Source organism: Carassius gibelio, chromosome A8 (genome assembly GCF_023724105.1).
Source record: "Carassius gibelio isolate Cgi1373 ecotype wild population from Czech Republic chromosome A8, carGib1.2-hapl.c, whole genome shotgun sequence".
NCBI classification, from domain to species: domain Eukaryota; kingdom Metazoa; phylum Chordata; class Actinopteri; order Cypriniformes; family Cyprinidae; genus Carassius; species Carassius gibelio.
In genome coordinates, this window is record NC_068378.1 from 17,339,802 (window position 1) to 17,362,570 (window position 22,769).

At 38.4% G+C, this 22,769-nt stretch overlaps 1 protein-coding gene across 2 annotated transcripts in view; it reads left to right on the forward strand.

The window, feature by feature from the left end:
• Positions 1 to 22,769, forward strand: part of LOC128018692 (nucleolar protein 4-like) — a 50,029-nt gene that overhangs the window by 13,590 nt on the left and 13,670 nt on the right. For both annotated transcript variants that reach the window (XM_052604385.1, XM_052604387.1), the window contains exons 2-4: positions 13,502 to 13,654; positions 17,663 to 17,774; positions 19,478 to 19,587. In XM_052604385.1, coding sequence (XP_052460345.1) covers positions 13,502 to 13,654; positions 17,663 to 17,774; positions 19,478 to 19,587 — 375 coding nt within the window. The remainder of the gene's footprint in view (positions 1 to 13,501; positions 13,655 to 17,662; positions 17,775 to 19,477; positions 19,588 to 22,769) is intronic.

Sequence of the window (22,769 nt, forward strand, 5' to 3'; positions counted from 1 at the left end):
GTATGCTGTCAATTATAAGTCATCACTCTCTCCCAGGCTGTCTCTTTATCATGCGCAATAAACTCAAAATTGACTTCACCCAGGGTGCGCCCTGCCAGCTTCCATCTGAACACCCCCCCCCCCACCCCCCATGTGAGCAGTGTCATCCCTTTCACCTTCCCCTGGGTGGCAGGGCTGCAGGGTGCCATGGAGTGGGGTTGGAGCCCCAGTGTAATGTGGTATGCAGGAGAGTGGCAGAGGGCCTCTCTGATGCAGGTGCACCTTGGGTGTGCCATGTTTCAGTGTGTGGGGGCGAGAAGGAGGAGGATCTGATAGTGCAGGGGCTCTTTATCCTGTGTGGTTTTAAAAGAGCCACACTGTCACCATGGACGAAAAAGAGAGAAAGAGAAGCAAAAAAGCCACTAATAGCATATGAGTCAAGCAGCACATGCTATTATGTCAGTGCTGACTGGGCCCACAGTGTGCACATATCATTAATAAAGCTATTAAATATGTATCTGTTGTGTCACAGGCCCACTGTAGACTTTGTTTCATGAGAGTGATGCTCGATTCAGCTGCAGGGCATCACAAGCTCACTCTGCTCTCTGTCTGTCAAGTCTTTCTCTATACCGCTTTAATATTCTTTCTCTCCCTCTCTTTTGATCCACTTCTGCTCTTTCTCTTTGTTGCTCTCTTTCTAGTGAGGGGGAGTAACTTCATTTATCACCTGTTATGTCCTGTGGCTAACACTGGGAGCAAAAACATGCTCACACGCAGTCAAACACGTCATATTTAGTTGTGACCACAAGTTCACAGGTGTTTAAAATTAAATATTTTTCTGCTGCCTCAAATCCGGTCAGTCATTCAGGGTTTTACTTGCCCTGCCAACAGTTTCACTGGCCCAATCTAAAACATTTATATATTTTTTTATAAGTAACATATTTCATACACTACCATTTGAAAGTTTAGGGTCAGTAAGTTAAAAGAAAAGAATTTAATACTTCAGCAAGAAGACAGTAAGGATATTTGTTGTTACAAATAAGTTATATTTCAAATAAATGCTGTTTGTTTGAACTTTTTGTTCATAAAAGAATCCTGAAAAAATATTAGCAGCCCAACTCTTTTTAATATTGATAATAAAAAAAATATCTGAGCAACATATCAGCATATCTGAATGAATTTGAAAGGATCATGTGACACTGAAATTCAGCTGTGCCATCACAGGATTTTTTTTTTTTTAATATATGTAAATAGAAAACAGCTGTTTTTAATTAGAATAATATTTCACTATATTGATTTATTTTCTTTGATCAAATAAATGCAACCTTGGTGAGAATGAGAGACATTTATTTGATGGTTCTTGTTCATTCTTGTTATTTTAAAGCTTCATATAGTCACCAACTGATTAATGGCCCTTCAACAATTTAAAAACTATCTCACACTAGCCCTAGTTTAGTAAGCGATTATTGTAAAAAATAAAAAGAAATAAATTTAAAAAAAATAAAAAAATAAACATGTGTCACAGTCTACTGCATTTGCACCAAATGCTGACAATGACATATATACTACAGATTAGTGTAAAACTTCACACTGCTTTCCTAACACTCGCACACTCTTGTTTTCCCTCTCATCTATGTCTCTGCTGATTTTCAAAAACTGATGAAGAGTCCAGGGAGAAGGAGAATTTTTTTAAGATTTATCTTATTAAGGGGGCAAAGGAGAAGAAAGAATGTTGCAAGATTTTAAGTGAGGGAAATGATTGCTTTCTGTTGCTATGACAACAGAAACAGAAATATCCTCATTGCCGTGTATGTGTGTGTGGCAGAGGGAAGGTTTAGTCAGTGTTCTGCAGTATGGGCCTATGGCAAGACAACCGTGAGCATATACTGACTCTCCGAGCTGGAGGAAATCTCCTGGTCAAATGTTTGAGACTTGCTTATTCCATCATATCTACTGAAGGATGATAGAGGTTCTACAAAAGCAGGTGTTTCAAACACAGGTGTTTCAGAAAATCATCATGTTTGTAACATAATGTGATTTATCTGTTGAGTGAATTTTAGGACAAGTTTAAATGGAAAGAAAAAGAGAAAATTTGCCCTTTCAAGATGAAATGTTTGAAGTAAATGATTTTGCACCCATTGTAATATGAAAATGAGGTACTAATTTTAAAAAAGCAAGACAGTAGATACATTACAGATATGTTGTAAAAACTAGCTGTTACAACCTGTAAATATGCTCTAAAGCTTTTCTCAAATAATATTTTTGCATCAGAGAGACTGAGGGGGGAAAAGCTTAAGAACTGACATCTTGTCCAATGCAACTTTGTGATCAACTGTTTTCATCACAGTGTGTGTGTTTGTGTGTGTTTTTAAGTGTCTACCCTCTCTTGCTCAGAATTCCAGGTCACCAGAAGGCTGATCTGTGCAGAGACACACTCTCATGAGACGCTGTTGTCCAGCCTGCAGGGATCAGGAGACAATGTCCTCTGTCCTGGAGGAGTTGCTTCTCTTGGCGACTGAGCTCAAAAATACACGCATATCCACCCAAATTGCTGTTGACAACAGGACACGTGTCCACCCTCAAATGCTTAAAGATGAGAGAGACTTGTAGCAACTGTAGCAAACTGCTTTTCGATTTCATTATTAGCATATCACTGAGGACAAAAATCATGAAAAATCTCATTATGATAAGTGATTAATTAGCGAGCATATCTGCAGAGAGCCTTGGAGAAAAAGGATCTAAACAGACCTTCCCTCAGCTCCCCTCTCCACCCCTTCAAACCAAAAGACACTCTCTGCCTCAACAGTGGCCTTTTATCTACCAGTCATTTGCATGAATGCTAACAGTTTTGCATGATGCATTTGCAATAGCAGGTTACGACATGAAAAGCCCACAGAGCACACTGTGCTGTCCACACGCAACATACAAGGCAGCCTTAATGTACACTGACACAAAGACTCTCTTTATCTCATATACTTCATTGCACTGACCTAAAAGTCCTTAAATCAGTTATTTCCTTTAAAGTCTAGCATGCAAAAACTGAATAACTAAAAAAAAACTTTTTTATTAAACTTAAAAGTCTCATGCGAACTAAGACTGCATTTATTAACCAAGAATAATAGCTCCTTTGAAAACAGTAATGTTGTGATTTATTATTACAATTTAAAATAACTGTTTTCTATTTTTAATTTGTTTTAAAATGTAATTTATTCCTGTGATGGCAAATCGGAATTTTTAGCAGTCATTACTTCAGTCTTCAGTGTCACATGATCCTCAGAAACCATTCTAATATGCTGATGCGGTGCTCAAGAAACATTTCTTATTGTTATCAATGTTGAAAATAGTTGTGCTGCTTTTTTTTTTTTTTTTTTTTTTTGGAATCCATGGTTTTTCATGATTATTCGATGTATAGAAAGCTCAAAAGAACAGCATTTATTTGAAATAATTTTTTTAACATTATCAATTTAATGCATACTTGTTGAGTAAAATTTTACAAAAAAATAAACTTACATGGTAGTAAAAGTCACCTCTTTTTTGTTTGATTTAACTTAAAGTTTTAATTGTTAGCTGCAAGCTATCATATCAGATTACAAAAATGGTATCATCTTACTGTCTAGATTTACTAAGAACTGTTCTGATTGTGCTAGCACACACACATTAACACACCGCTTGACTGACCCACTTCAATCTGTGTTTTAGAAGTGAGAAGCCTTCTACTTAAAAAGGATGATTCAAAAGTAGGTGATCTGATCCAGTATCCTCTTTCCCATCTTTTACACTGTTGCCTTTTATGTGCTTTTGGGATTCACATAACCCTTTCCATCTGAAACTATAGGAATGTAGGAGTAATGTATAAATGCAATATGCAAAGTTATGTACATTTACATGTAGATGTACATTGTCATTGTGTGTGTGCTTGTGTGCATGTGATGAGAGAGGGTCGCGGATGGTGCTACTCTGGTGTTCATCCCCTCGGCTCCTTCTCTCTGTTGCCATGGAGAGACTGTTCTCCTCTCCCATAGGAGAAGAAATTAACACCATTTTTAACTGGCTCCAGGGCCTCCCCCCTACCAGAGACAGAAAGAGAGAGAGCTTCTGCAAACACTCGCACACCTACCTGTTCCTGGTACACACTGCCTCCCTGAGCAGATCAGGGAGGATGTGTGCATATGTGTGCTTGGGAATAAAGGCTTTCTCTATCTCTATTCTGGAAGGATGCAGCTTTGGGACAAAAGAGTGTCTCACTCCATTTCCCTTTCCTCATGTTCACCCTTCCTACCCTCTGTGGCACTCTCTCGCTCTCGCTCTCTCCTTTGTAATTAACTGCTGCAGTCTCTCATTAGCGTTGTGATCCTGTCCAGTTGTCTCACTGTCTGCACCCCCTTCCCCACCACACAATTATACCATGACACCTGGGTCATGTGACGTGACCCAGCAGACACCTCAGAGCATGAACAGAACCCATTTATACCCACATGCAAACAAGTGTTTTATTTCTTGTGGTTTGGGCTTATGCAGGGCCCTAACCTCTGTAATACTTGAGGTATTCCGATTTGTGGTCAGTCGATATGGATTTTGAAATGACTTATTTATCTTTCCTTTATTTTTTAAAAGGTTTACATTTGGCATTCGTGGCTATTGTACAGAGAGCAGACAGGAAGGAAAGTGTGAGGGGGGGGGGCGGATTGGAAAGGACCACGAGCCACGACTCAAACTCGCCAGAAATGCAACCATGCTATGTGTCAGAGTGCTGCCCACAGGCTATCGGATATGATGGTGCCCACCAGTCTTGAATTATTGCTAAGATCTCTGAAGATGAAAAATTTTGTCCAATGCTGAACAGGACACAATGGGCCGAACAATGATACTGAAAATAATGATTTTAAAATAAACCCTTTGGAATAAACAAAACATGTTTTAAATATTATAATACTTTTGTATTTATTAGAATATTTGTATATTATATTTTATGTGATATTATTTCTTCATGTGGCATTAACATCTTTGCTACAACATTTTTTTTAAATATTGCTAAATTTTTCAAATAAATGTAAATATACTGGATAGCTTTTCTAGCTTTTCATATCAGATCTTTAGTCAACTTGAATTACAGCTCATAAACCCATTTTACTTTGTAATGTGACTTATCTTGGAGTTAAATATGATGTTAACTGAGATGGGAATCGATTGGATTGGATTGTGAAGAGTGACTATTACAGAATGAATGCAAGCAGTAAAATACTGCATACATACTGTAGCTTATTATGATCAAATAGCAGAAAAGGAAACTAATTTTAGATAAAGTTTAAAGATTAAGAAGACATATTTTCTTCTGAAATAATGAGCACTGGAAATGTGGATTAAGATAATACATTGGGTTCATTTTTGATTGAATGTTGACTTTAGCTGTTACACAAAGATGTTCAATATCCTGCTTGACTACCACACTTCCAAAATGCACATTAGACATGCAAAAATACTTTTAGGGGAGCACGATTGAGCCCAGAGCTTCATAGTGAAAGACTAATGCAGATGATCAGTTGTGTCTGGGTAATGTGGGTGCAGGGAGTCAGATAGAGCTCAGGGAAGAGCTGCGCCCATATGAGGATCTGAAAGCGTCCGTCACACCCTGTCAGAGAGAGAGGAGGGGAGGAAAAAACGAGTGGCTGAATGAGAGGGAGGGATAGGAATGAGGAAAGAGTGAAGGGAGAGAGAGAAAAATGTAATATGGATTTAATGGAAGAGCATCGTGAACTTACAGTGGCAGGAAGGAAGGTGGAGAGAGTGGGTCTGAACAGAGGAGACGAGAGTAGTGGAAAGTCGGAGGGATTACACTTCAGCTTTCCTTGACCTTCATGCACAAAGATTCACACCCAGCTCCCCTGCCCCGTAACTCTCTTCTAAATCCCCCACCTCCTGCTGAGAGAACGGGTTTCAACGATTTGTAGGTCTATACCTTCCGCCGGTCTCACAGGGTTGAGATGGGACTTTAAAAGGTGACCTGTTATCAGATTTGCAGCAGGCTGATCTGAATCGCCTGCATTGTTGAAACAGTTCCTCTCTCACACACATGCACACACACATTTCTGCCTCTTCCACTGTAATACAAATACCCCCCCCCCCCCCCATTTTCCCTCAAGCACTATATCACTGTAATTTGCTATGGCAGATTTAAACAAAGCAATTCATAAATATAATGCTTAATATTAAGTGTCTAGGTGTCGGACAGTAGACAACACTCAATTCCCTCTCACTATTGTAAATTTAGCGATGCTTGCAAAGGCTAGCATCAATGTATCTATTCACATGAGTGGTTTAGAATTAAACTTTGGTGTATAAGTCGTGCTGTGATATCGCAAAATGTGCGGTTTTTGAGGTAGAGGTGCAATATTACTTTTCTAAGCAATCTAACACAATTTTTCCCTGACAAATCCAATAAACGTAGATCTAAGGCATTCTCCTTGCAATAGCATTTACTAATGCACTACACACCACTCAGAATGCCCCAGCACCCTCCTAACAATGCACTAAAACAATCAGAATGCCCTAGCAACACACTATACACCACTCAGAACAACTTCAAGCGGTCATATGATGCTTTCTTCAAGATCCTTATTTTGTATATTTGATGTAACAGAATATGTTGTACTTTAATGTTCAAAAAACACATTCTTTTTCAGATACTGTACATTATTGTAGGTCCTCTACGCCCCACCTCTCTCAAACACATAGTTTTCTACAAAGTCCCTCCTTATTTCAAGCGCCGTCTACTTTGTTACGCCAACTGACCCAGTGCATTGTGATTGCCCGATCACAGCAATCACTCGTCGAAAATGTAATGCCCCTTCCCATAATCGCAAATTTCATCTTTTAAAAATAAATGTAAAGACAGTTAAAAATTTCCTTAATTTTACCATCAGTTCAAGCCCAAAAGGGGAACAGTCATGTGACAGACACAGTGATGAAGCTTGTATGTGTTTGCAGTACACATGCCACGGACGGATAAGACAGCTTGCTCCACTGTGTGACCATATCTCTCTGTCTCTCTCTCTCTTTCTCTCTTTCTCTCTCTCACACACGCCCACACATACACACACACGCGGACGGACACACACGCGGACGGACACACACGCGACATGCAGATACTCTTGGCAAAACTCAGCATTTGAACATTCAATAGCAAATATGTAAACTAATAACAAAACATACTTAGAGTAGCTGATTCAGAAGCACCAGATTGTTGTAGAAAAGTCAGAATTATCTGCTCTCCTAGGTTGGTCGCTGTGATTTTGCTAAGTTATACATGTTCCTGGATCAACATCTTCTGATGATCCTGGATCGACATTATTGTCCAAAAATATACACTTCCCCTACCTCTACTTCCCAAACCCTACCTCTAAACCTAACCCTACCTATGATTTATTCCTAAAATCAGTGGGAAATGATAGCTGATTAACAAGAGTCTAGAAGCACCTAACCCTGGACCTGTTGTACTTGTTGAAATCGCGCTCACCCTCCTAGGTTCACAAAATGATTGTCCATAAAATGTGTTGCTGTTCTGTTGTAAGTAATCTTAAAGATTCCTAAATGCTTTAGTTTATTTATACTGATTATAAGCTCATGTATTTGGCTTCAGTGAAGAAAAGGTTACTGACCACTCAAGATATCTCATTCAAGCTATTTAGTATTTTCAATTGTCAAAAAGCATGTTCGATGTATATTTATTTAATGTGTCCTGTTTGGTGCCATATCGGTCATGTTTGGTTATGTTGCTCTAGTCTATCAGGTCTTCTTTACCTTTTTCACTGTAAATATTTGCTAGGGTTCCTTTTCTCTTTCGGCCCATGCATAAGCGTGTGTGTATGAGTGTGACCCAGCTGCCTCCTTTATCTTATCCCCTCCCTTCACTGCCCCTGTGTGTGTATGACTGTTCAGAGACTCTCTGTCTGTTTGCATGTGTGTGTGTGTGTGACTGCCAGAGGGGGTGGGGGGTCGGGGTGGCCGCTTGCCGAATCAGCCCCTCCAGTCTCCTAGCAACAGAGCTGTTTGGAGTGGGACGGGTGAGAGAGGGAAAGAAAGAGAGAGAGAAAAGCACAGAGAAAGAGAATAGGAGAGATAGAGAAGAGGAGAGGGGGACTGAAAAATATGCCACATCTGGAAAAAGCCAAGACTTGCAGGGTCTCAAGAAACGAGCGACAGATAGAGTTTAGAAGGGGAAATGCTGATTGCTGCTGCTGACAATTCACAGTGCTTCTTTAAAATGATGAAAGGATGATGAAACCCTGCACTTTCAGGCCCAGAAAGAAGTATCTCACACACACCAGTACAGCTTGGTTTAATGATTAAACACACACACTGTTGCTCCTCTTCAGGAACAAACAGTCAGCCATACCTATGATTCTGAACACTGTGCTTTTGTGCTTTGAGGAAGAGTGAGAGAAGAGTGTGTTCACCTGATCAGGGTAAACTGAAGCTAAAACACTCACTGTGTGAATCATACTTTCAGCTGTCACAGTTAGTAATGCTCACTTTCAAATTTACATTTTTTACATTTAAATCAAACAAGCATTTCATTGTCTATTTTTATTTTTTGATTTGATTTTACAGTTCTATGCGCTCTGGTATGCTTGATTTTGATTGGTCAGCTGTTGCATTCTGTAAATATTTTTGACCACTAAACTGTTATTCACCATTGTCCTAGTCAACTAATTTCCTAAATAGCCAAAAGTAAAACTTGTGTTAATATTTACTCATGTTTAAGTTATACCATATGATTGCTTCAGCAGAAGCGTTTTAGTACAAAATAAATGTTTATGGTAGTGCATTAAAACAGTAGAAGAAGCGGGTAACCAGTTCAACCACCTAGTGGGCTGGAGTTATATTATTTGGAAATTACATGAGGCTGAGTAAATAAACTTTTTTGGGAAGAACTGTTCCTGTAAGTAAATACCCTGTAAATACTCTACAGGCCCTTTTCCCATATAATAAAATTTCAATTCAAATTATTATTCAGTATATTAAGTATTCATGTTTATTGTTATAGTGTGAGTACAGAGTCATTGAAATACAATATTTAATATCCACTTATTAATTTATTTGCAAAGTCGCGATGAAATATATAGTTAGTTATATAATATATAGTTATACAGTTAGCCACTCATTATTGCAAAACAAACCACTTTAGGGTGATATTAGATCCTATGCTTTGCAGTGGGATTTATTTTGGGATTACCATCTGATTTAAATGTGACATAGTCCATGTACAGACTACATGTATCAGGAGTGACAACCGCATTTAAATGCGTGAGTGAGGCTCGTAAATTATCGTTCCATGTGAGTACAGAACACGACTCACTCCCAAAACTGCCATGAATGGCAACATGGTAACCATAGCAATATTGTGGAGACTCTGAGAGAATGAAGTCCTGCAGATTAGATAGTTTCGTGTTAGCTGCTGACAAAACAAATTTAGACTGCAAAGACCTCCGAAAATCTGCTAAACGTTATTAAATCGCCGGAGTGACATCGTAAAAGGCCTGGCTCCAGAATCCAATCACTGAGGGTGCTTCTTAAAATAACGGGGGTGCTCTCTCTCTCTCTCTCTCTCTCTCTCACTGTTTACATATATATATATATATATATATATATATATATATATATATATATATATATATATATATATATATATGCATGTACACACACACTCCATAGATAGATTTAAACTATGAGTGGATTCTAAATGCCTCTGATTGGCTGTTGAGTTCAAGAAATCAACAGATATGTCTGCCCAACGCTTCAAAAAATGTTGAAATAGAAACAGATCTCCAGAGCACAAACCATAAACTACTGGATAGTTTGCCATATCTGCAATGAAATGCCACTAACTGAAGGTGCTTAGCACCCTCTAGCACCCCCATAGAATTGGGCCTGCGTCGTAATCTAGTTTTGTTGTTATTGAACAGCTTCTCTTTCTTGACCAGCACTGGTCAGTCAAAAATACACCTCTCTCCGCCATCCTATCAGATCTGAGGTAAACACTTGACATCTGACAATACACACACATTGGCATCCTTCTTGTGACATCATCATTAATATCCAGTTGTTCAGTTCGGTTCCATACACACTGATTATAATTTCTGTAAATGCGGTTGTTACTACCTGTATTTTTTGGGAGTTAATGTGGTTGTCAAATGTGGTTGTCACTCTCAAATTTTTGTGAATTACATTTGCACACAACGCTATTAAAGAGTAAAAGGTGAACTGACAACTGAATTTAGCTGCAGTGTGTAGGCTACGTGGCCATATTTGTTTCTATTGCACAGACTGTGATTCAGTAAACGTTACACCGAACTGGCCCATATTTGGATCTATATGAGTGCAGTACGGTGTTGCTTTGTTTCAGGTTTGGCCCAAGTTAGGCCTTGGGTAGAACTGAACAGATCACCCTGATCCTGCTGGCCTACTTTAGACACCCACACACTTGTGTCCCAGACTGTGATGTGCCCTCAGATTGGGGAAGTGGGTGAGGGTAGAGGAAATGTTTGTGTCTGTGAGCGCATGTGTGAAAACAACTAGAATGAAGCATTCGAGCTGAGATGGAGATGTTTGGAGGACAGACAGTCAAACACACACAGTCCTCCCCCCATGGCTATGACTGAGTCTTTCTTCTCAAAGGTATTGCAGGAGCCTGCGTCTGGTGTCCTAGAGGGACCATTTCTAGAATATTCTCTTGTAGGTAGAGAAGAAGAGTGTTTCTGCATAGGTGTGGCATGGTCACCTCGTGACCGAGATCATGAAAACCAGGTTGGTACATGTTTGACTGATCATGGCGTAATAAGAGTAGTAATTATGATGAGAGGAGGGAATGCATGCACGAGCCGGACGGCTGGAGAGGGCCAGATTAAAGCGAGACTGCTCTGTGTGCTGGTTTTAGTTGCCATGGCAACCTTCATTACCTGGCACTTGGGAAAGGGGGAATAAGATATAGAGGGAAGATGGAGCGGGACAGGAGAAAAAGGAATGGAAAACAGCAGAAAGAGAGAAAAAAAGATGATGTCTTGTGGAAAAGGTGATATAGAAGCCAAAACAAGTGGAGAATAGAGTTAAGCCCACTGGGAATCAATGTAGAAAATTGCAGTAAAAGAATTAGGGAGATATTAATAATATATGAAGAGGAAGGAGAATGACTGCTGCTTCCTTCTTTTACACCACACCTGTGTGTGTAAAAAATGTAAACAGGCAATACAAGCTATTTTAATTTATGCCAGTTGTAGAATCTACACAACAAAAGGAAGCAATACTGAAGTCTTGAAAAGATTTTTGTGATACATTTTGAGTGTCATTTTTCAATGTTAAAATAAATAACATTGTTTAATATTACAATAATCAAGTTTATTATTCAGAAACAAGCTATTAGTAAATCCCAAAAAAGGGTACTGTAGCTCTGTGGGACTTCAAGAATAGCTCGGCATAGCAAGTGTAGCTGAACCAATGGTGTGATTTTGGGGAAGGGCTACCTGCTTGTTTGATCAATGAAAGTGATCTGGAAACCTGTTTGAAAACAGTAACTTTATGCAGTTCCCTTTTTATTGATGCTAGTGGCACAACAATTTCACATTTAAAAGAAGTTAAATAAGTTACAGTTACTTTTGAAAAAGATGTGTCATTCTGAAGTTAAGTGCAGAAAGATATAATGAGAGAGCAACAAAGAACAGGTGATGGTTGAGCCTGTGTGGGACTGGGGGAATAAGAAGGTTGTTTTAGCGATCAGAGTTCCTGTAGGTGTCACATGACCCGCTGCCCTGCACACCTGCCCGAGAGCGCTGCCAGTTGCCATAGCGACAGGGTCAGCTTTATGGAAAGCAGGGTTGAAGGTGGTGATGGTGGGAGGTGGGGCTGGTTGTGTGTGTGTCTGTGGTGAAGAAGCAGTTATTTTTAAAATGCTGCAGGAAAGTGTTCAAAAACCACAGTATTTTCTCTTACACACACATCTAAACAGTGGAGATATTTTTTAAGAAACCCTTCGAGCTGCAGAGGACTTAATGTTAGATTCAGATCAATGAACGTCTGAATAATAGCCTTATACATTACATAGCCACCATAACCTCGGGCGGTACTCATAAAGCCCAGTAGCACAGCACTATACCAGGCACTGTTTTAAGTGACTAAGATCAGCATTAATGTGGAAAACGCAACCCAGAAACTCAAATAATGTATGAGCTGTAAAGAATTGTGCCCACAAAGATGCCAGTCTGACTGGTGCAGAGTTCAGCTGGTTGCTGTGTCATTACTGCTATCAGAGGCCTTTGAGACTCTTACTCCTGAGGTCTCATTCTGCCAAACAAGACTCCAGTTTACTGGTCTAAAACATAGACAGAATTGCTTTACAACTGTCTGAAACAAACCTGGAATGATGTAATGGGTTTCATCTAGGGTTTTGTTGAGGTCAAATTTATGGTTTAAGACTTTCAGGTTTTTACATTTATTGTCATTTTACTTCAGGGCTAATATTGCGAGCTGTTTCCCAAGAGTCATATAATCATAAACTAAACAGCGCTTACCTCATTAAATATTCATGAGCTTTGTACAGTTGCTAAAACTTCATATGCTGTTTAGTGGCATTGTTTGAGAGAAAAATTGAAATGTCGAACAAATGCAACTGAAGTGAAGATGAGAATGTGATATTTGTTTTTGTACTGAGCTGTAACTTGACCAATCAATGTTACTGACCTCATGAATATGCAAATGATAACATTAACCCAAGGTTTACAAATGAAAAGTGGGAAATCTAGAAACCTGAATGGAAACCCAGTACCATTTGCGGTGTTTGTGAAAAGCAAAATAAAGTACGAGTGATGGGCCATGTTCATACTGCAAGCCTTGGGGGCCGTTCACACAGAATGTGTTTTTCCATTCCACTATGCTACTTTTCCATTGCGTGTCTATGTAAACACAATAGACAGATGTGTTTGACCATTGCACTCATGTCACGGTCCTCAAGTTAAAGTAAGATCAACTTTTTTAAAAAATGCTTCTCGAGACCTTGAATTTGTCTCCCCATTCCACTGCCCTCATCTCATGTTTTTCAAAACAAAAGCAGGTTCAAATGTGTGAATGGCCCTGAAATAATCTGCATGCGTAAAAGAACAGTAACAAAGATGGTACACAGAAAGTCATCATACAAAAAAATCTTTGCAAAGACTCCAGACATCACAGAATAAATGTCAATCTAGAGTGACATATTCCAATGATATGACTGTTCAGACTTCATTGCAAAACATCGGCCCTGTATGTGAATCAGGAACACATTTAGAAGTGGCCAAATCAGAACTGGAAAGATAAGATTCCATGTGGTTTGTGCTGCTCACACAATGAAAAAAAAAAAACAGATGATAGTCAGATGTGAACAAATAAATTTGGGAATTTGGGACACTTTTACCTGTAGTCTAAAACAGCCATGGTTTTTGAATGATGATCTTTCTTCTCTTTTTCATAATCACACTTTCTCTCTGTCTCTCTGCAGTGTTCAGATGGAGGGGCGGCCCAGGACAGCTCTTTGAAGCGGGTTGCTGTGGTGGAGGATTTTTTTGATATCATCTATGCCATGCACGTCGAGATGGGGGCAGATCCCGGACGAGCACCCAAACACGCCGGCCAGAAAAAGACATATAAGGCGGTGAGTTGCAATCATTCAGTGCATAAAAAATAGTCAAGACACACTTCAGCGAAACTCTTTACTCTTGCTATAAAAGTACATGCATCTTAGGCTTCATGTGCAGCAATGTGCAAAACTCCTCTCTATTTATTATTACGACCACACAAGCAACTCTAAAATAGAACATCTGAGTAACTATGATGAGTGGATGCTGTTACTGGGGCAACAGCAGACATTTTGAAACACCTGTCATAATGTTGAGCCATTATAGTCTATAAAGCAACAAGGGGTCCAAACTTTAGATAAAAGAACACATTTTGTGGATTTACTCTTTGTGTTTTTTTAATGCAGCAGTGCACTAATGCATACTAGTGATTCTGGTCAGCTTTTTCCAACTCACACCCACACAACGCATGTGAAAAACAAACAATGTAATCTAAAATCTTCTTAAACCTGAACCTGTCTGCCCCACTGATGTAAGTCAACATCACTACCTCTCAAGCTGTCAAACATGACAAGACCCAAGTGAAAAGTATTGCATCATGGGACTTATATAAGGCTGCCTGGTTTGCCAAGCCCAGAAGAAAATTGTATTCCTCATAGTTTGCCCTTTCGTGAACCAGGACTTCTGTAGTTCTCACTAGGGCTTCACAATGAATTCAAATAAAACCAAAATTGTGCATGGTTTAGCGTGTTAATCAAATTGCAATGGCTGTGATTCAGTTAAATAAATATATGCACTGTTTGTTTCAGAGTGAAGTGCTATTTTGTTTTTCTACATGTGCATGATTTTGTATTTTTAGTTCACAGTAAATGCAGCTCCACACAAACCCATCTGAATGTGATGAACATGGACCAACCATCTTTCCAAACTTCCAATGAAAATAGCATATAAACTGGCTGCTGTCAACAAAAGAATATTTAAGGTGTCCCTGCAGTCTTCCACCAAAATAAATCATTTTGAATTAATATTTTTAATATAGTGATAATATTTATAAAGCCATATTGGAAAAAAATCTCAGCATTTGGGGCAATCCTGCAAATACTGAGCAGTCCTACAAATAAGCACAGGAAACATGGAATTTATTTTTATTTTTATTGCAATCACAGTTTTTTATCAGGAAACAAAATCAATATTAAGTATAAATTTATATGAATGAATGTAAATAAATGTATACTGAATTCTCTGACTTTGATAGCAGACTTGGGAAATCTGTGCACAGTTTGTGACTTTGCTGAGATATTTTCTGAAACCCAGCAATACATTTAATATTACTGGATATTTTTCAGGAGAATAATCTAGGAAGCATAAGATCCTTAATTTACTGTATAGGAAAAGCAATTACTGAGATCTTGTTTGTGATTTTTCTTCCCTGTGGCATAGGACAAAAAACTAAATTTCATACTGGACTGATATTTCCAGCTGAATTTTAAGTTGCTCAACTGCAGGTATGAGTCAACCTGTTCATTACCTTGGCAACCTTATGTCTCTAGTGTACAGCTTCATTTTCTGTCTTATTGTCTCTTTCTCTGACTGTCTGAGAAGTCAGAGAGGTCTCAGTAACTTAAGAGTGTCAGAGGAAAAACTTTACCAGTGCTCATAATAAGGAGGACTTTCTCGGCCACTATTCTTAGGGAGTTGTTGTGTGTGTGTCTGTGTAAAAGAGCGAGAGAGAGAGAGAGACTTTCCTTTGCTTTATCTGAGACACTGGTGAATGAAGGAGGAACAAACATAACTAGTGACTGAATCTGAGGGACCAAATACACTCATACTGAACTGCCATGTAACATTGTGAGTGGGATTTTTATCACATACCTTTATTCACATACCTTTATACACATACCTTAATAATTATAAACAGGCTGTTATGTTTCTTACACATACATTCAGCATTGGTGTTATTGGGTTATTATGTTGCTTATTATTTGAAAATGAGGGAAGGAAAATTTTGTTATGAAGTACAACCTAATGCAGCATCTAGCATCTGCTCCAATTAAATCAGAAACACAGAACAGAGTTATATTCTTCTAGTGGTAAGGGTGTAAGTGTGTACCGAGTATGCTTGATTTTCGTCTCCTGTGCTGTGATTCCTTGGTGTGTGAAAGCAGGTGTTGGGTTCCAGCCCCCACTAAGCTCTGTGCTAATCACCTAATTAAAGCAATTAACTGCCTGATAGCCATGTTTTTGACATTTGGCACACACTGAGCCACTCTAAAACCGCTGGACTATCAGACATGCAAAGATCAGTTTGATTGATTGGCTTGATTTGCTCTGGTTGAACCTATTTTCACTGGCTGGAATCAGCTGCAATTCTGCTGTGTCCAGAATCCTTTGGTTTTACATCCATGGACCTGTCCAAAAGGCCACCAGAGACTTTCAGGTCCTGATCAGAGTCCATACTTTTGAGACGATGGCACCTGTGATGCGATGGCACATATGGTGACACGTGCCAGGTAGAAGACTATAAAGTCTGCACCAGTGCAGGAGAGTGACTGAAATAGATTATTATATTATATTCATTATTTTTATTGTATATTAATGTTACAGTATCACTTAAAATAATTATACAAAGATTGTTTATTATATTTATTGCAACATTATTTAGTGGTGATTGAAATAATGATAATAAATATTGAAAAATCATAATATCATTATTAATTAATATTATTTATTATATTTATTTTAATATTTTAAAAGGGGTGACTAATAATAAAAAATATTACTATTACTACTACAACTACTCCTACTACTAATAATAATACAAATAATACATATATTATTAATTACTGAAAATGAATATATTATTAATTAATTTGACTGTACATTGTAATACAATTTAAAGTCATAGTTCCTGTTAATAATAATATTCACCATCCCCATATTAAATACGATGTAAATAACCACTTATGCATTTGCAGATGTACATATAAACCAGCTATGGATATAATTATTGTGACTAAAGAAAAAAAATCAAGATCACCCTTCCTGTCCTGACCTGCTATCCTTTCATACTGCTGCTGTTTGCATACTGCCCTCTAGTGGTGGGATAACAGGACTGCAGTGATGCTGTGTTGAGATTGAGACCACCGAAGGGGCACTTATTACACTACTACCTGAAATTCTATGCATTACTTTTTTTTTATTCTTATTCTTAAATTAAATGCATGTCTGTGTCTTTGAAAATTTCATTTTTGTGTATAAACCGTTTTCGTTGTCATACTGGACCTCAGCCTGTTCAGCTCAGAAGAGAGATGAGCATTAATTGGTTTGCACAAACAAAGGAAAAGGAGCACCCCCAATACTGAAGTTGAAAAAACATGTTTGTGTGTGTGTGTTTTGGGTGTGTGTGGGGGTAGCATGGGGCTGCACAATGTCCTTGGGGCAATGTTCACCTCTTTTCCTCATCCAGTGCCCTAGAGAGCCCTGCTGTCAGGTCTCATAGCATGACCAGCCCATAGAGATCAGCCATGCCAGACTGGGAGGAGAGGGCAGTCTGGGAGCATGGCATTCTGGGAGGTGCGGTTTTCCCTGTGTGGCCTTTTCCCTCTGTGCTGCCTAAGGGGGGGTGGGAGGGGAGCAATTCCTACTGCTCCATCACCCTCTCTGTGTGAAGGTCGCACACAGAAAGCCTGCAGCAGAAGAAAGCAAGAGCAAAATATAGAGGAGCAAGAAGAGACAGGGACAGAAACAGACCAGAAAAACCTGGAAAAGAGAGGGAAGGGTAAAGTAAAGGGAGGCGTTGCAAAGGAGACATTAGTTTGTATACTTTTTGTGTAGCATTTATGTTTTCACTAGTATGAAAATTAATAGCTCTGTTCCTAAACCTTCTATGCTGCAAAAGCAGCTGCCTTATAAGTGAACAGCTTTCAGGTTGCAGGCACACGTACTATCCATTTAAACACATCCTCAGTAGGCAGCTCAGAACACAATAAACTATTTTTGTCATTATGCTCCCTCGTTTCTGCTTCTCTTTTTATTTAATCTCCCCCAAAATGTTTGCTGACTCCTTTCCACCCTTTGGTTGTCAGATTGCAGAGACCTACGCATTTCTTCCACGTGAGGCGGTGACCCGTTTCTTGATGAGTTGTGGAGAATGCCAGAAAAGGATGCACATCAACCCCAGCACGGCAGAGTTCAAAGGTCAGACATCATCCTTGCACTTTCGTGCCTAAATGTACAATTTGTAATGGTTTTGAACGGTACACATGAATAAGTACCGCTGAGTAAATTGCCTGTTTTTGTTTATTTTATCATGAATTGAAGTTTTGGGAGTGCATCACCCAAGCCAAGATTTCTAAAATCTTCATTAAAGTCACTCTTTTTGATGATCCACAGAGTCAAGACTGAAATTGTGCACTTCTACAGGCCCCTCATAATTAATGCATGATTAATCCGCCCCACACGCTTCCCACATTAAGCATCAGATTTAAAAAATGTATATATTTAATGAAAAATAATGCTAAAGGAAAAATGCACACAATATTTGCATCAATATTTAATTCAGAGACACTAGTACTTTTACAATCAAAACAGCTTTTTTATTATCATGTATGACATATTAAATCAGCAGCACAGCAATAAGCACCTTTACTTGAACATGAATCAGAAGGAATTTGTAGAGACTGTTTTCTACAGCTGAGATATTATGCTCTATGTGCTTTAAGTCAGCTATCTGCACAGACATGACGTCGCTCTGCCATTAGTCACAGGCTGATGTGACTAATTCACACTGCCACAGATGAGCTTGATTTCTATGAAGCTGAAATAGTCTCACAATTAAAAAAGAAAGAAGTACGTTTTTATATTTGCAAACGGCAATTCACAAACTCATAACCGAATCTATATTTACAAAACATGATTTGCAAATGCAAAACCAAATTTGTGCGTTTGGAGAGAATGAATGCAAATCAAACTGTAAATAGTGAATTAGCTGATAAGCTCCTGCCTGCAGAGGTTTCTAAAGGGTTGTGTCATCTCTACTCTCCAAAGCAGTTTATACAATAGAAATTTGCTATTGAACTTTTCGCATTATATAGCAGCTAGGAACCCTGTAGAGTCAGAAGATCTGTGTTCAAACAAAAGCCTGCCTGCCTTTATTGTGTTTGATTTTAACAAAGACCCAAGGGGGTTTCTGCAGGGTCTTTTGGAGCTTTGTCTCAAGAGTACCTTCTAGAGGACCAAACTGAGTCATGCACACTATAGGATTGAGTGAAACAATATTGGCCTTCAGATGAACAATTACTTGTAGGACATGTATGAAAGGTGTCCTATGAATAAAAAACAAAAAAATGTTGAAGAATTGAATACTTCTCCAGCTAAAATGCATGAAATTCATCAGAAGAGACAGTAAATAAAATATTTATTTTTTAAATAAATGCTATTCTTTCGAACTTTATATTCATCAAAGAATTCTGATTTTTTAAATTAATTTCCACAAAAATATGAAGCATTTTATATATGAAAATGTATAATAAGAAGCAATGTTTCTTTAGCAATAAATCAGCATATTAGAATGACTTCTGACTTCTGATAATGTGACACTGAACCCTTGAGAAATGGCAACTGTAAATGCAGTTTTGCATCACAGGAATACATTTAATTTTAAAATATATTAAAACCGAAAATAGATCATACAAATTGTAATACTATTTTATAATATTTATGTGTTTACATGCATTTTTGATCAAATAAATGAAGCCTTGGTGATCATACGTCTTTTAAGCATACTGTACATCTTTCAAAACCATAAAATGATCTTACAGACCTCAAACTCATGAACATTAGTATAATCAGTCAATCAATCAATAAATGTGAACTTTCCTTTTTTTGTTTTTCACCCACAGAGAATGACCGGCCCACCTCTCTGGTCCCAGACCTCATTGATTACAACATGCCTCTCACTGCCACCTATCTAAAACAGATGAAACTACAGTGCATGAACACCAACGAGCAGGTAGGTAGAGCAAGAGAGTGAGAAATACAAGAGAATGGAGTGAAGAAGAGATGCTTTGTTTAACAATACTTAGAAAAATGTCTGTTTGGTTTTTTAAGCAGATATATTGAAGTTAATATAATTTTGTATTGAAGTGATGTTTCCAGTCTGTGTGTTTGCTGGCTAAACCTGACTTCTAGAGACGATGTATGATTCTAAATATGCTTCAGTATCTAGGCAAAGAATTTAATGTACAAGTCACCTAGCTCAAAGAAACTGCGACAAGGCTTTATGGTGTGGTTGTCAAGGTACACTCTTATAGACATGGTTGCCTCAGCAACAGTATATGTGATGCCTGGAATACCAAGAGCTGGATGTGTCTGTGGGTCACTGTGCTATATCAGTGGGGTGATGGTAAATATAACTCCCATCCTTATGAAAGACAGTTCCTTATAGTACTGAAATAAATCAGTACGTAATTGTAAAGTAAAGAGCATGTATGTAGAATATTCACATTGTAGAATATGTTCATGATGGAAAGCTAAAGATGCACCAAGGCACATCACTGGGTCAAATGCATTTACAGCTCCCTGAAAAGCTATCAAGATTCTTCTTAACCAAGATCACTTTAACTCCTGTCTGCATCTCATAAAGCAATAGTATAAATGACATTGTAGTTAAGAAAGCTTTATAAGATTGGATGCAACGCATGAAATGTACAAAGTTAATTTTATATATTTTATTTTTAGCATTAAGAAATATGTGACATGCTGTTTGGCATTTAAATGTGTTTGAATAGGCAGTTCTTATTTATTTCTTTATGAACCAAGCCTGAACCACAACCCAATTCTAGCTACAAAACCAGAAGGAATAGGTGGGTAGGCATATACTAGTAGGTATCCTACTGGTTTGTTGGTAGGGGGCGCCGCTGTACCACTCTAAAAATTATCTGTACAATTTTTTTGTATGGAGTCTGATTATTTTTTCCAGAGCAGAAAAAGAAAAGACATTTCTGGGAGGTTAGCTGAACAACACTTGACTTTATCTAGAATTGTTGTATTTGTTGAAAGCTATCTGTCCTCCGTGTTCAAAATAAGACACAATTTTATGTGCAATGTGTAAATAAGTAAAATAAGTATGTAAGAAGGAGATACGAGAGAAACTGAGAGCAGTATTATTTCTCTGCATGTCACATGGCAAACAATCAGCCTGCACGGGTTGAAGATTGTTTAGAGTGTTTTTTCTATTGTATTGCTTCTTTCTTAATGTAATTCATCCTACTTCTGGGAGCATCATTTCTATCAACCAATCATTTCAGGGTTAAAGTTATGATTAGGGCTGCAGCAGGGGCTCAGACAACATTTTTATCAACAAATAATTTGTCTCAGATTATAAGGCAGGCTATGGTTAGAGTGGTTTTACCTTCTGACAGCACACCAAGACGTCTGTTGTTCAGTGACTGTCAGATGCATATTGCACTTTCTCCATCTGGCATGCTCAGTTTTAATTGGCTGGATTTACACAACTTCTGGAGTGGAGGCACACATGATTTTTTTTTTTGTTAGTCCGCCAGGAAACAAAGGTGCTGTGCTGATGCAATAAATGCTGTTGAGGATAGAATAATCACTGGATTTGTCAAGTTTGCAAGGTTATTGACAAAATCTTTAAAAGATAGGTTTGTTTGTTTCAGAAAATGATAAAAAAACGTTAGGGTTTAGATTTAGGGTTTGCGTGCTCATCTCGTTTAGCAGAAGTAGAAGTGGTTCAGTCAAAACTCTGCAACAGTAACTGCTTGAGAGGATAATACGTTTTTCCGTAAAATCTTACTGACCCCAAACGATTAAACATTAGTGTATGGCTTCCTCTTTTTTTTGCGTTATGCCTGTTTTACATTGATCTTTTATTGTCTGTCTTTTTTCCCTCTCTTTCTCATTGCTTGTGTTACTGATGCTCCACTTGGTACCTAATGGAGTCAGCAGCACACATATCAGCCCTCTAAACAAACCTCAGTGGGAACCCAATTTCTCACATGACTAAATCTATGAATCACATGTATCCATGTTTCCAGTATGCACACGTGTGTATGTTTGCAGATGCATGTGTTTTGTTTCACAGCTGTACAGGACAGAGTCAGATCACATTCACAAATGAACACCTGTCATGTTTTCAATCTGTATTTTAGATGACTGTTGGGATCATGATGATAAGCGTTAGAAAACCATATGGACCCAGCATTTCAGGTCTCAGGCTTTCTGCCGCAATACTGCAAGTTTCAGAACAACAGGGTTCTCAAGCTTAAGCTAATGCTTGATGAATCTGCTATGTTAAATCCGTTCATTTATGACCATTAGCTCCTCTGTGGGGTCCCAGGATGTTTTGTTTAAGACCTCTTTCCTGTTAGCAGTGCAGTGCTGAAGAGAGGAAGTGATCCTCTGAGTGTGTTACATGGAGAGACAATTCAAAGCGACAGTCTGGAAGTGAAATCATAGTGACTTTTTCGTCTCTCACACACGTCTCCATCTACACACCTGCATTTCTCACCTTCTCTTGAGTCCCACTGATGATTACATTCTTCTAGCCTGCTCTACACTTCAGGCTGCCATGGTGACAATAAACATGGAGTCTAGATCTAATTGTTTGTGTGTATGCAGGGAGAGAAAAAATCTTTTTAATGTGATGCTAAATAAATTGAGTTTATTAGGAAGTAGAATGTACTTTTAATTGTCAGGGCAAGTTAAATTTTTTTAATAAATAAAGCTTGCTGTAGTGGCGTGCTGAGAATAGAGTAATTTGATGCTCAGGTGCTTGAGGGTCTTTCGGAGAAACAAGGAGATCAGTTTAACTACATGTTTAGAATGCATTTCTAAAGAGGGGGATGGTTGGATAGAGAAATGAGGGGTTTGTTTGTGATAAAAATGAGGAAGTGGCATCCACGGGTGGGGGTGGATGCTAGTCTGTAACGCAGTGGCTACAAGATTAGCATTGGTATTGTGAGGGTTTGATCTGAGCAGATGGGTAGCACAGGGTGTATTATGGGTTTTTCTGAGCCGGTTTGGGAGGGGTTGTGAGGGAAGGCGATGCAAAAAGCATTGATACTAACTTTACCAGAATCTCTCAAACCTACTCACAGCATGCATAGATGGTGGACATCAGATTTAAATACATTTTTATGCTGAAAAAAGATGTCAGCAATGAGCTAACAA